Below are 11,693 nucleotides of genomic sequence, written 5' to 3' on the forward strand. Positions count from 1 at the left end.
AAACCCGACAAATTAGTCCTTTCTGTCAACTTTTTTTTCCCCTCCACACAGCTCCCAGCTATGGAGCAAGAGCTCCTATCGCTACTTGCAGACACGCAGTCGCCGGTCGCCGGCACGAGAAAGGCCGCCGAGCTTCAACTGCTGCGTCTCTATTCCAACGAGAATTTCCCCCTCTCTCTTGCCGCTATCGCCTCGCACGATTCTGTTCCCACCAATCTTCGCCAGTCTGCCCTTTCCGTCCTACGTACCTTTATCGCTGCCGGCTGGTCCCCGAACTTGGACGAATTCAAGGGTCGAATCCTTATCAATGATGTCAATAAGGGTCAAATTCGGAGGGTTTTATTAGATCTCGCCACTGTGACAGAGACTTCGGAGCGTAAAGTCAAGGCCTCTGCCAGCTTTGCGGTCAGCAAAATCGCCAGTGCCGACTTTCCTGAGCAGTGGCCGGAGCTTCTTCCTTTTCTCCTCCAAATAATCAATGATACTAGCAGCACAGCTGGTGCCCTACATGGTGCCTTGAAGGTGCTCCTGGACCTTGTGGATACTGGGTTCAATGAGGAGCAGTTCTTCAATGTCGCCAGGGATCTTGTTACTTCTCTCTTCAACGTTGCGACGAGCGAATCAAGAAAGCCAATGTTGCGAGCATTAGCTGTCGCAGTTTTCCGTGCGTGTTTCGATACTTTGGAAATGGTACTAGAGCAACATAAAGTGGCAGTAAAGCAATTCATGGATGAAGTCCTCGGGGGTTGGTCTCCTTTCTTCATCTCGACATTGAAATTTCCCTTACCCGAAGCTCCCCGGGAAGAAGAAGAGTCCAAGGAGACTGAAATTGCTTCTCAGTGGAGGGGGGTTATTGGCCTGAAACTGCAAGTGGTGAAGGTGATTATTCTCTGCCTTTCTCTGATTCCGGCTTCCCGTGTGCTAATGATACTCCTTTAAGACTCTGATGAAGATCCGAATGGTTTTTCCCGGCCTCTTATCGGCGCAGAGTCCTGTCTACTTCTCTACGATCTGGACGGAGCTGTCTAATATTCAAACTGCTTACTATGGGTTCTATATCAACGACGAGAGACAAGGTCGCCTGGAAGATGTGGACGGGCTCCCGTATACCCTGGACTTCTTGGTTGTAGAAGAATTGGATCTGATCCAAACTCTTTTGAAAGCACCTCCAGTTAAAGCTGAACTGCAGCAACAATTGCAGAACGCCGGACAAGCTATGACCACCTCTAGTTGGCTTCCTGAAATTCTGAAGCTGACTGGATCTTATGCCCAAATGACAACGGAGGAAGAAGGCTTGTGGGACATCGATGTAAACCTTTTTCTTTCGGAAGAAACTTCAGTTACTGCCAATTACACGCCTCGCACGTGTAGTGGAGATTTAGTTATCAAACTCGGCGAATGGCTTAAGGGAACCGCTGCGGAAGGCCTGGTGGTTTACCTGAACACAGTTTTTGCTGATTCGTCTTCCACGTAAGAGCCCCCCACCCGTCTCAACTTTCTCGTCCAAGCAGAAAGGGCGAACACAAGGAGGAAAGGAAGATATTAACTTGTTTTTGGCATGGCAGGTGGAAAGCCCGTGAATCGACCTTGTTTATCCTTAACCAGCTACTCCGTGACTTCAGCGAGGTGGATCAACAGATCTCTTCCGAGTTGGCAAACGGCGTCAATGGTCTCATCCAGTTCTCAATTCGGCAGGAGCATGAATTCCTGAGAGCCCGTGGCTATCTAGTTGCAGGTATTTTAACAAAAGTTGCCGGTGAGGCATTCCAGCCAACTGGTACTTCTTACCTTGAGGCTACCCTGAAGGCAATCTCGGAAGACCCTTCAGAAGTGGTCAAAGTTGCATGCATTCGAACCCTGCAAGACCTTCTGCCTTCCCTTTCGCCCCATGCCACTGCTCCTCTTCAAACCTCTATCATCTCTGCCATATCGGAGTTTGTCTCTTCGCATGATCTCCGTGAACCGTCCGATAGTGATGATCTTAAAGTTACTCTCGCAGAGACACTCCGCGACACAATAATGGTTAACCCAATTATTGTTCTGTCTTCTATTGCGATCGACGTACTATTCAGCATCGCCAGCAATGGCGCTTCTAACTTCCAGCTTACGATGATTGTTACCGAGGCATTTGAGGACATAGTGGAATCGATAGCAGATCAGGGTCCTGAATCTTTTGTCCGCCTCTGTGAAAAGGTGCTGCCTTCTCTGACGGGGGCTATTGATGTTGGCAATCTCACCCAAGAGAATGCACTGACCAATTTTGCGGCAGACCAAATACGAGCCCTTGCGGAAAGAGCCCTTGATCCGCTTCCGACTGGGTTTGTAGAAGCTGTCATGCCCAAGATGAACCGACTATTGCTGGATTCGACAGATGCGGAACTGATTCGTCCAGCGACAGAAGCGGTTCGGCACATGCTGTCGCACGATTTCAACCAGTTCGTGTCATGGCGAGATCCTCAAAGCGGAAAGGAGGCGACTGAAGTTGTTCTAGTGATTATCGATCGCCTACTGGGACCCTCGGTCAACGACAGTGCCGCTACTGAGGTTGGGCAGCTAGCGGCAGAACTAGTGGAGAAAGCGGGCTCAGAAAGGCTTGGGCCTTACCTGCCACAGCTTCTGCAAGCCGTTGCACAGCGACTCGCAACCGCCGAGCAGGCTCAGTTCATCCAGAGCTTGATCCTTGTTTTCGCACGATTAACGCTCATCAGCGCTCGTGAGGTTGTAGACTTCCTTGCGCAGGTAGATATTGGTGGCCAGAGCGGATTACCGATCGTGATGGGCAAATGGCTCGAGAACTCGGTCAACTTCGCAGGGTATGATGAAATCAAGCAGAACATCATTGCTCTGGCTACACTGTACAACCTTGAAGACCCTCGCTTAGCTCAGGTTCAGGTCAAGGGTGACCTCATTGTTCAGGACACTGGTCGCATCAAGACACGATCGCAGACCCGCAAGAACCCTGACCAATACACTACAGTGGCTGCCCCATTGAAAATCGTCAAGGTCTTGGTCGAGGAGCTCGCAGCGGCATCAGGGAGCAAAGAGGTCGATGCGGCTGCTGCAGCTGCCCTGGAGGAAGAAGACAGCGATGACGATGGAGAGTGGGAAGATATCCCCAGCAATACCCTCGACTTGAACCTGGGGATTACAAAACAGGAACTCATGGCGTTTGGCGAAGGCGGCACTGAAGGAGTGTTTGGCGTGCGCAAACGTGATGACGAGACACAGGCCTTTTTGCTAGACTTCTTCCGGAATGCATCCGCTAAACCCGAGTTCCAACAGCTCTTTGCAGCCTTAACGCCAGCTGAGAAAGACAAGCTGCAAAGCTTGGGATGATTTGGAAAAGCAAGACTTGGTTTTTTTTGATGCAGGGATAGGATTATTGTGATAAATTGGTTCCTTGGGCTTGTCTGTGCGGGGAATGAAACATCACGAGACACAGGCGATTAAAGAATACAGTAGAAGACTGGTCGGTGTACAGAGTATGTACACACTACGCATCCATGTATCTAGCGACGGAGGGGAGAGGGAGTTTGGCGGAGTCTTAGACCAGGATTAGGGGAGGCAGTGTGTGGGGGAGACGACTGTTGGTACTTGGCATCTATGTATGTACTAGAGCAAAGATCTGATTACCCAACACGCGTAAATGCCGTTTTGGGAGAATTCAAGGAGCATACACAGAGATGGCAACACTTGGGGAAGACGATCAAGGTGCCTATATGCCTCTGTGCAGAGGCAGGGGAAGCATCTATGCCCATTGCTCGTATCCGTGACCTCTGGGGGGAGGGGTAGGAGATATAGAACGTCACGGACGCTTCGCTTTATGCAACCGAAGGGATTATTGACGTGGCTTGGCAATCTCGCTGCCCCTCCATTTGACCCGGCGTACGAAGTACACTGATACGGTAGTAGGAAAGTCAGTCAGAGGGGCTGTATCCAGAACCACCAATGACAAGTCCCCCCCGATATTAACGCTGAATAATGTAGTATCCGAAGGATCATTCGCTCCCATATGAAGGATGAATAAACACACCGGGTAGTTAATTAATTATTGGTCGGGAGGGGCACTGACTTGAGCTTTAAGTACTCCGTACCCTGTCCATATCAGTGTCGTAGAAGAAACTTACGTATAAGCACTACTACTTAGAAATTAGGTACCTATGGATGGACATGTGTATGCCGGATGCACTTGGCCCGAACCGATGCAACGCTTGGGGATCGACTAGACAGATGCCATTATGGGAATCCCAAATGGGTCCAGCCGTGCGGGGCTGTAGCAAGAGTTTGTTCTGGGAATGTTCTGGGACCGTTCCTAGTACAGTACCACCAAAGGATCCTCGTACCGGGTAGGAGTACTCGGGTGGATGATGATTTTACAATACTAAACCTCCTTTTGTCTACCATACCCAGGAAATCGGTAGGTATTAATATACCACTAGGATGACAGCACCTTACTATTAATAGAAATCCTCGCATTGTCCTATTATCTAGAATTCTACTCCGTACTCCGTAGAATTAGATAGGTCAATTTTCGAACTGGAGAGGAACCCAGGGATGCCAATTGGACCCATAGCAAGCCAATCTAATCCTTTGCAGCCCAAGGACGAATCAAGGCCGATACCGAGCAATACTGAACCAGAGCACTGGGTGCACACCACTGTCGACCCAACGACCTCTCCGCTGGGACCGGCACCCTTGTCGATACTATCACTTGGGCTGCATCCTGACGATTCCTAGATCAGTCTGAGGCATTCTCCTCCTCTTCCCCTCTTATATAAATAATCCTCTGGCTGGATGGAGTCCTTATTTCTACGCTGTGCAGTCCACCTATTTGGATTGTGCGGATTACTTCTTCCTTTCTCCTCCCTCTTCTCTTTCTCTTGTTCTCTCCTAGGTCATTCTTCTCTCTCTTCTTGATTTCCATAGGTCGCTAGGATTATGCCACTGCCAAATATTTCCGAGCATATTGTGGTGGATGTAAGATCTTTTCTTTCTGTCCAGTTTCTCTTGATTTTATAGTTCTTGATGTCTTGTTCCGACGTACTCCATACTACATGGATTGGGCTTATACACTTGCGAACCCAGTCTGTACCGGTCCCTCCCAGAGCAAAATCATAAAATCCGGTGTATTTTTGTGTTGCTTGCTTTGGGAAATACACTGCCACTGGACCGGTGTTACATCTTCTTGAATCACTCCTTTCGACCTGTTCTGTCCTCTTATACGTCGAGCATTTCCTGGACTTCTGAAAAAAAGAAAGAAAGAAAGAGAAACAGACGACTGACTTTCTCCCAGACTAGCGATGAAGACTCCCTCTGCGATGCTCAATCAATTATTGACTCGAACCTAACCCTGTCGTCGTCGGTCCGAGACTACACCTATGAAAATGGCCGCCGATATCACGCCTACCGGCAGGGTCAGTATCCCATCCCCAACGACGAAGAAGAGCAAGAACGCCTCACGTTCATGCATCACCTATTCAAACTCATTACCGGAGGCGATCTCTTCCGCGCTCCCATCCTCCAATCCCAACTCCCTAGGCGCATTCTCGACATCGGTACCGGCACCGGGATCTGGGCACTGGATATGGCCGAAGACTTCCCCGACACAGAGATCGTAGGCACAGACCTCAGTCCCATCCAGCCGAACTGGGCGCCACCTAACTGCACTTTCCACATCGACGACGCCGAAAGCGACTGGACGTTCACTCAGGACGAGGCCTTTGACTACATCCATGGCCGCGTCCTAGCCGGCGGCATCGGTGACTGGCCGCGGTTCCTACGTCAGGCGTACAACCACCTCAAGCCTGGCGGGTGGTTCGAAGTCCAAGAGTACGAGGCCTGGATACATTCCGATGACGGGACCGACAAGGACGCCGTCATGCTACAGGACTGGCAGGAAAAATTGGACCTTGCCAGTCGTCGATTCGGCAAGCGTTTGCATGTCGCTCCTTTAATACAAGGGTGGATGCAGGACGCACGGTTTATAAATGTCACCGACGATACTTACAAGGTAGGTATTGTGTGCTTTCAGCTCCCTCCTTGATGACTGGATGCTGAGCTCGGATCACTTCAGTGTCCTATAGGTCCCTGGCCTAAAAATCCCCGACTCAAAGAGATCGGACGAGTAGGTAGAGTGACGCTCTTCGAGGCCGTCGAACCCTACACATTGGCCTTGTTCACTCGCGTTCTGGGATACTCTTCCGAGGAGGCCAAGGGCTATGTTGATAAAGTCCGGGCGGAGCTGCTGAAGGCCTCCTATCATATCTATATCCTGTTCCATTATGTATATGGACAACGGCCGGTGGACGGGTAGTCGACCGACAACGAGGGAAACGAATAATGATGATGATGATGACGGTTGTATAAATTGGTTTCGTATTTTTTTTTTGTCAGCTTCCTCTCTCCATCCCTTGAATTCCGGCGTTTTGGCGTATATGAGATAGCATCATGGTCAACAATGGGAAGATAAATTGGTGGAAATTATGTACAGTCTCTCATTTCCTGTCCCTTCTTATCCCTGTAGTGAGTATCCCACGCCCTCTCCCGTTCCCATGGCCACCAGATTCGCTCTCATCTTCTCGGGACGGTCACCAAGGCCAAACGCAGCGCCTTCGGTATTAACCCAAGCTCCCACGCCGTGTTGCAGCACAGCGGTGGCACGGACCTTCTTATCTGCCTCGTCTCCCAGCCCCTTCAACCCGATACTTCCATGGAGCGTCAACCGGGACTCCTCGCCGCCCTCAGGCTTCGCCTTGTACGCTCCACGATGGAGGATGTTGCTATCGTAGAACACGGCATCACCGGGCTGCAGCTCCACGAACATCTGTCCGGGCATGTTAGGCTCATAGGGATCGGCGTTCCGCTCAGTCTCGGTGCGCACACGCCGATGCGATCCCGGCACCACAATCAGCGACGCATCCGGACACAACGCCAAGTTATACTGCGCATGCGACTGCTTCCCATTGGGACTCTTCGCGTGCAACATCTTGAGCTCCTCCTCCTCCGACGCCGTCTCTGGGATATCATCCCGATGCCATCGGAGCTCGAAATCCTTGGTCTCCGGCGCGACCAGCAGATTAAACAGTTCCATCACCAACTGTTCCTCTCCGTTCCGATCGGCCACCCCTTTCAATCCGAGCAGCTCCTCCGCCACCGCGAGCACCTTCTCTGAGAAATAGAACCGCGCGAATTCCGCCCGTCCGGGCATCTCCGGGTGCAGGAGATGCTGTACCCCCCAGATCCCGCCCTCCGAGGCGGGCGGCGGCGTCTTCGGCCACGGTGGGAACTGCTTGGGCACCGTACGGAAGTGTGGCCAGTGGCCCGTACGCGTCAGTGTCGTGGCTTCGGTGGCAACGGCGCGGAATTGGGCGATTTCTTCCGGGGTGAGGAGCGAGGGGACCCGGACGAACCCATCTCGTTGGAGGGCGTCGAGGTACGGGGTTACGGTCATTTTTTATAGGAAAAGGAGTATGTGGGATAATTGTATGGGTACTCTCGTATTGATGATAGAAAATTAGAAGAGAGAAGAAAGAGGGGGATGGATTTATATAACATTCTATTTATATTATTATTCAAGGTGGTATACGAGATACTACGTCGGTTCGGTCCATCGACCGTGGATTGGATTAATTAATCGGTTCCATATCGCTTCGCTTTACCCCGCGAGTAAAAAGTCGTCAGTCAAGCGGGGTTTCGTTGCGACCTCAGATGGTTGCATTTTTCATCGGTTAGAGATATTCCTATCGGTTCATTTGGTTAACTGATTCACTATGGCAAGATCAGTCCTTATATGGAGTACACATATTCTATAATCCGCGTATCTCTCAACTTGTCACCGGAATAACCTCTACAAAACAATAGTGATTCTTACATGATCAAGAGATATATCTTGGCCCATCAAGCTTTAGCATCCTGCGCCAAGATGACTTGCTTGAACCTCCTGAATCCTGACTTCCATTCAATTCCAGTCCAGTTCTATTCCATTCCAGTTCAATCAGTTCCATGGACGACGCCCACTCCACTGTCTCAGCCAAGACCGATGGTTGTATAGTAACCACACAGCCCCAATTCGGCATGGGGCCCATGCTGATCGTCCAGGTCTAAGCCTTGGTGCTCTCCCCAGTCGCGATGAATCTCAGGGCTCATTTGGCTGTGCAACTATCCTGAAATCTGAAGTCTGACAAGCAGCTGCCCTATGGTTATTCGTCCATCGTCCTTTCCAGATCCGTCCACCAAATCGGTGAATATAAGCAACCCCTCTTCGGTGTGCATGCAGCCTTTTGTTTTCTTTCCTTGGCTTCTACCCCTCTTCCTTTTGGTTGTCGCCGCGCTCTCTAACGTCGTTACTATCCCTCTAGCCACAGATAACAAGAAGACGAAGGATCTTCCACGGTCGGATTTACATACCATGGCCTCGAAAATCAGTCCGGGCTGGAACGCCCTGCTGATCTTGGGTCTGTTGCTCGTCCTGCTGCCGTCGCAGGTTCATGCCTTTGGCGCCGGCAGTACGTCTATTTTTCTTCCTCGTTTGATTTTAATTGGATCTCAACCGCTCACCGTGATCAGATATTGCTTCTATCTCCGCGGTGGAAGGTAAAAATTGGCGTCATGGCGATATCGAGGATATGCTCAAGACGGTCGCTTTCATCAAAGGTCACAAATGGACCTCCACCATGATCAAGCGTGTCTACTTTGGAAACTGGTTGCGCGATTAGTGGGTTCCCCTCGACCGCAGATTATGCATGTCTGACTGACACCCGACCTTAGTTCGCAGGCAATGGACGTCGGTACCCTCAAAAGTCTGCCGGCCGATACCATCCGCGTCCTTGTCTGGATCCTTTCATTCATGACTTTCGGCTATGCGACATCGGAGTTCGAGGTCACCTCCGACCGGCTGGGAGTCTACCGCCCAGAGGAGCATATTGAGTATGTCTGGATGATGTCCCCCTGGTTTTCAAATAGCTGACGAGTTGATTCTTCTACCAGCAACCCCAAAGACTACGCCGACAATCAAGATGCTCGCGAGTACGACGCTCGACTGCGGGGCCCAGTCCGCCAGCCTGAACTCGACATCGATCGTGAGACGGGTATGAAGAATTACATTGCCAATGAAAGAGGAAACTGGGACACGAGCGCTGCGTACATCAAAAAAAGTTTGGCTCGCAGCATCCAGTACGGGAGACAATATGCCCAAGGCGGAAGACGCGAGAGAAACGAAGAGGACCTCTGCGAGGCACTGCGGTGTCTAGGACAGGGCCTTCATACTCTGGAGGACTTTGCGGCGCACACAAACTACTGCGAGCTTGCTCTCCGCGAGATGGGCTTCCAGAACGTTTTCCCGCATACTGGCACGAGGACCCAGATGAACATCCGCGGCCACCAAGTCTATCCGCTCGTGACAGGTACATTCGGCATGGTCGATTTCTTTCACTCGGTCCTGGGAGAAGCGACTGATCACTTCACGCAATCCGAGGTCAACGAAATGGACATTGCGCTGGGGGATGCTCAATCCAACTCGTCGTCCGGCTCTTCCTCGGCTTTGACGGCGCTGCTGGGGAAGATTCCCGGGACCAAGGAACTCGTCGCGGAAGCCGAGGAGCTGAAGCGTCGCTCGGAGGCCCAGGAATCAGCCAACAGGAACAACGGATCCCGTGCAGGCTATGCGGCTCGCGAGATGGTGCGGGACTTCAGCGAGCACGACTCGGGTCATAGTCGCGGATTCGGAGAGGGGCGACCCCGATCAACAAGGGCATCTGAATCCTACAAACCTTCCTTCGACGGCGCATCGGGTCCCTTGTCTGATTTCGACGCGAAGAACACCATCTCCCAGATCTACCCGATTCTCGAGTTCAGGGATAAAGTGGTCCGGAATCTGTCGTCGATTATCGAGAAGATCCCCGGTCTGGAGGCGCTGGTTGAGAAGATCACTGAAACCCTAACAGTTTTCGTCATGTCTCTGTTGGCCCCGTTCATTCGCCCCATTATCCAGGCCGCCTCCAAATCGTTGCAGTCTGGGTCTGCTGGTGTCATTGATGCCTCCGGGAAACACCAGTATGAGCCGTGGACCGACCCAACCTGCACGGATCCCACCCACTCAATGCTGTCCAAGGACCATTTCTCCAACGTTCTCAACGAGCCTGCCGGTCACGTCGCCTCTGCCATCCTTCGGTACGTGGCGCCTCGTGTCCTCCATGCCTGGGAGAACACCAATGTCTCGGAACAAGCTGTGCTGGAGGACTGCCTGAGGGTGTTCCACCATCCCGCTCTGCGGGACATGCGCAATGAGGCTCATAGAACTATGTACGAGGCAGTTCAGGCGTGGGTGCAGTCGAGATCCGACCGAGGCGCCAATCTCAATGATATCCTCAGCGCCGAAGGAGTGAAGGAAGGAAAGAACAATTCGGGAGAGTCCGGCCATTCCCACGGACACGGCCATGGGCACTCCCAGGGAGCGCAGGCTCAAAATAGACCACCGCAGCAGCAGCAGCAGAGTTCTTCCAGTCCATTGGGGCAGCTTTCCAGCCTTCCGATCCCAGGAATGTCCAATCTCAACAAACTGAGTAGCACTTTCTCCAATCTCGGACTGGGCGGATCATCTCGGAATGAAGAACCTTGGCAGCAGCAGACATCGTCGCAATATCAGAATCAGCCGTATCAGAGTCAGCCGTATCAGAGTCATCAACAGCAGCAGCCTCACCACTACCAGACTCATCAGTCGCACCAGTCCTCTTACCAGTCCCAGTCCCATTATTCACACCAGTCCGGTGGAGACTACAGCAGTCATCATAGTGGTGACCATGGCCGTCACAATCAGCACAGTCATGGTGGGCATAGTTCAGACTACTATGGTCAACAATTATCAAGTCATGATAACGACTACCACTCCCGGCCCCACGGTTCTAGTCATCAATCTTACAACAGCAGTTCCTCCAGTCAGGGGTATGGGCAAAGCTACGGACAGGAGAATAGAGGAGAGGGATATGGATCCGGAAGATATGGGCCCGGGGGGGTATGGGTCTGGAGGATACCAGTATTGAGTGATATGGACAGCAGATGTTTTTCTCTTGTATCCACACCATGTTGCTTTGCTCTTTCTTTATTGTTCATTGTTGACGAGGGGGGGTATGGTATGCTTGGTAGGGTTAGGTGCATTAATAACATGATGTTACTTCAGTACTGAAATATCCCCCAGAGAGAGACAGGCTTGGTTGGGATTTGGTGAGAACAACGATGAATCGCATACTCTCTCTCATAAACTCAAGTAGAGGATCGTATCAGCATCGCTAGCCCGGCTAGCTCAATCGGTAGAGCGTGAGACTCTTAATCTCAAGGCTGCGGGTTCGAGCCCCGCGTTGGGCTTTCCTTTTTTGGACACTTCGACTGTGTCTCAGCCAGATTGAGTATGAATGAAATGAATACTATGGGAGTTGTTATTAGTTCTATTCTTTTCATTGTGATACATTATTCAACCCTCCGCAATCTTATTATGCATGCCATTGATGAGGCTCGACCAGAAAAGGAGGCGGTCAGTCGGCTCATTTTTCCCCGTCGTTCGTTTTGCGCTTCTCTCAACGTCGCTTCACTGACTCAGTCTGCCACGTCCCTAGGGTATAAAATGGATGAGACATGCGTCTGAAGAACAGTGATGGAACATCCCTGGCAGTCCATCCGAGTCCGAGGCATAACCCATGCGG

At 51.4% G+C, this 11,693-nt stretch overlaps 4 protein-coding genes and 1 non-coding gene across 5 annotated transcripts; 4 read left to right on the plus strand and 1 right to left on the minus strand.

The window, feature by feature from the left end:
- Positions 1-60: 60 nt before the first annotated feature.
- On the plus strand, positions 61-3,336 carry ATNIH1004_004140 (putative importin beta-5 subunit; the record flags this gene model as incomplete). Its single annotated transcript, XM_033568812.1, has 3 exons — positions 61-879; positions 941-1,470; positions 1,566-3,336. The coding sequence occupies 3 exons, from the start codon at positions 61-63 to the stop codon at positions 3,334-3,336; spliced, it is 3,120 nt and encodes a 1,039-aa protein (XP_033427618.1).
- A 1,602-nt stretch (positions 3,337-4,938) lies between these two features.
- ATNIH1004_004141 (class I SAM-dependent methyltransferase) lies at positions 4,939-6,313 on the plus strand (the record flags this gene model as incomplete). Its single annotated transcript, XM_033568813.1, has 3 exons — positions 4,939-4,977; positions 5,294-6,010; positions 6,074-6,313. The coding sequence occupies 3 exons, from the start codon at positions 4,939-4,941 to the stop codon at positions 6,311-6,313; spliced, it is 996 nt and encodes a 331-aa protein (XP_033427619.1).
- Positions 6,314-6,511: 198 nt separating this feature from the next.
- ATNIH1004_004142 (phytanoyl-CoA dioxygenase family protein) lies at positions 6,512-7,450 on the minus strand (the record flags this gene model as incomplete). The annotated part of the gene is made up of 1 exon (XM_033568814.1): positions 6,512-7,450. One exon carries the CDS (start codon positions 7,448-7,450, stop codon positions 6,512-6,514), a length of 939 nt encoding a protein of 312 aa, XP_033427620.1.
- A 957-nt stretch (positions 7,451-8,407) lies between these two features.
- ATNIH1004_004143 (Het-C domain-containing protein) lies at positions 8,408-11,036 on the plus strand (the record flags this gene model as incomplete). Its single annotated transcript, XM_033568815.1, has 5 exons — positions 8,408-8,504; positions 8,566-8,713; positions 8,767-8,925; positions 8,986-10,665; positions 10,724-11,036. The coding sequence occupies 5 exons, from the start codon at positions 8,408-8,410 to the stop codon at positions 11,034-11,036; spliced, it is 2,397 nt and encodes a 798-aa protein (XP_033427621.1).
- A 249-nt stretch (positions 11,037-11,285) lies between these two features.
- On the plus strand, positions 11,286-11,358 carry ATNIH1004_004144. The gene has a single exon. It is a non-coding gene; the product is annotated as a tRNA-Lys (tRNA).
- The last annotated feature ends 335 nt before the right edge of the window (positions 11,359-11,693 follow it).

Source organism: Aspergillus tanneri (assembly GCF_003426965.1).
Source record: "Aspergillus tanneri strain NIH1004 chromosome Unknown AapTan_3_pilon_pilon_pilon, whole genome shotgun sequence".
Taxonomy (NCBI): Eukaryota; Fungi; Ascomycota; class Eurotiomycetes; order Eurotiales; family Aspergillaceae; genus Aspergillus; species Aspergillus tanneri.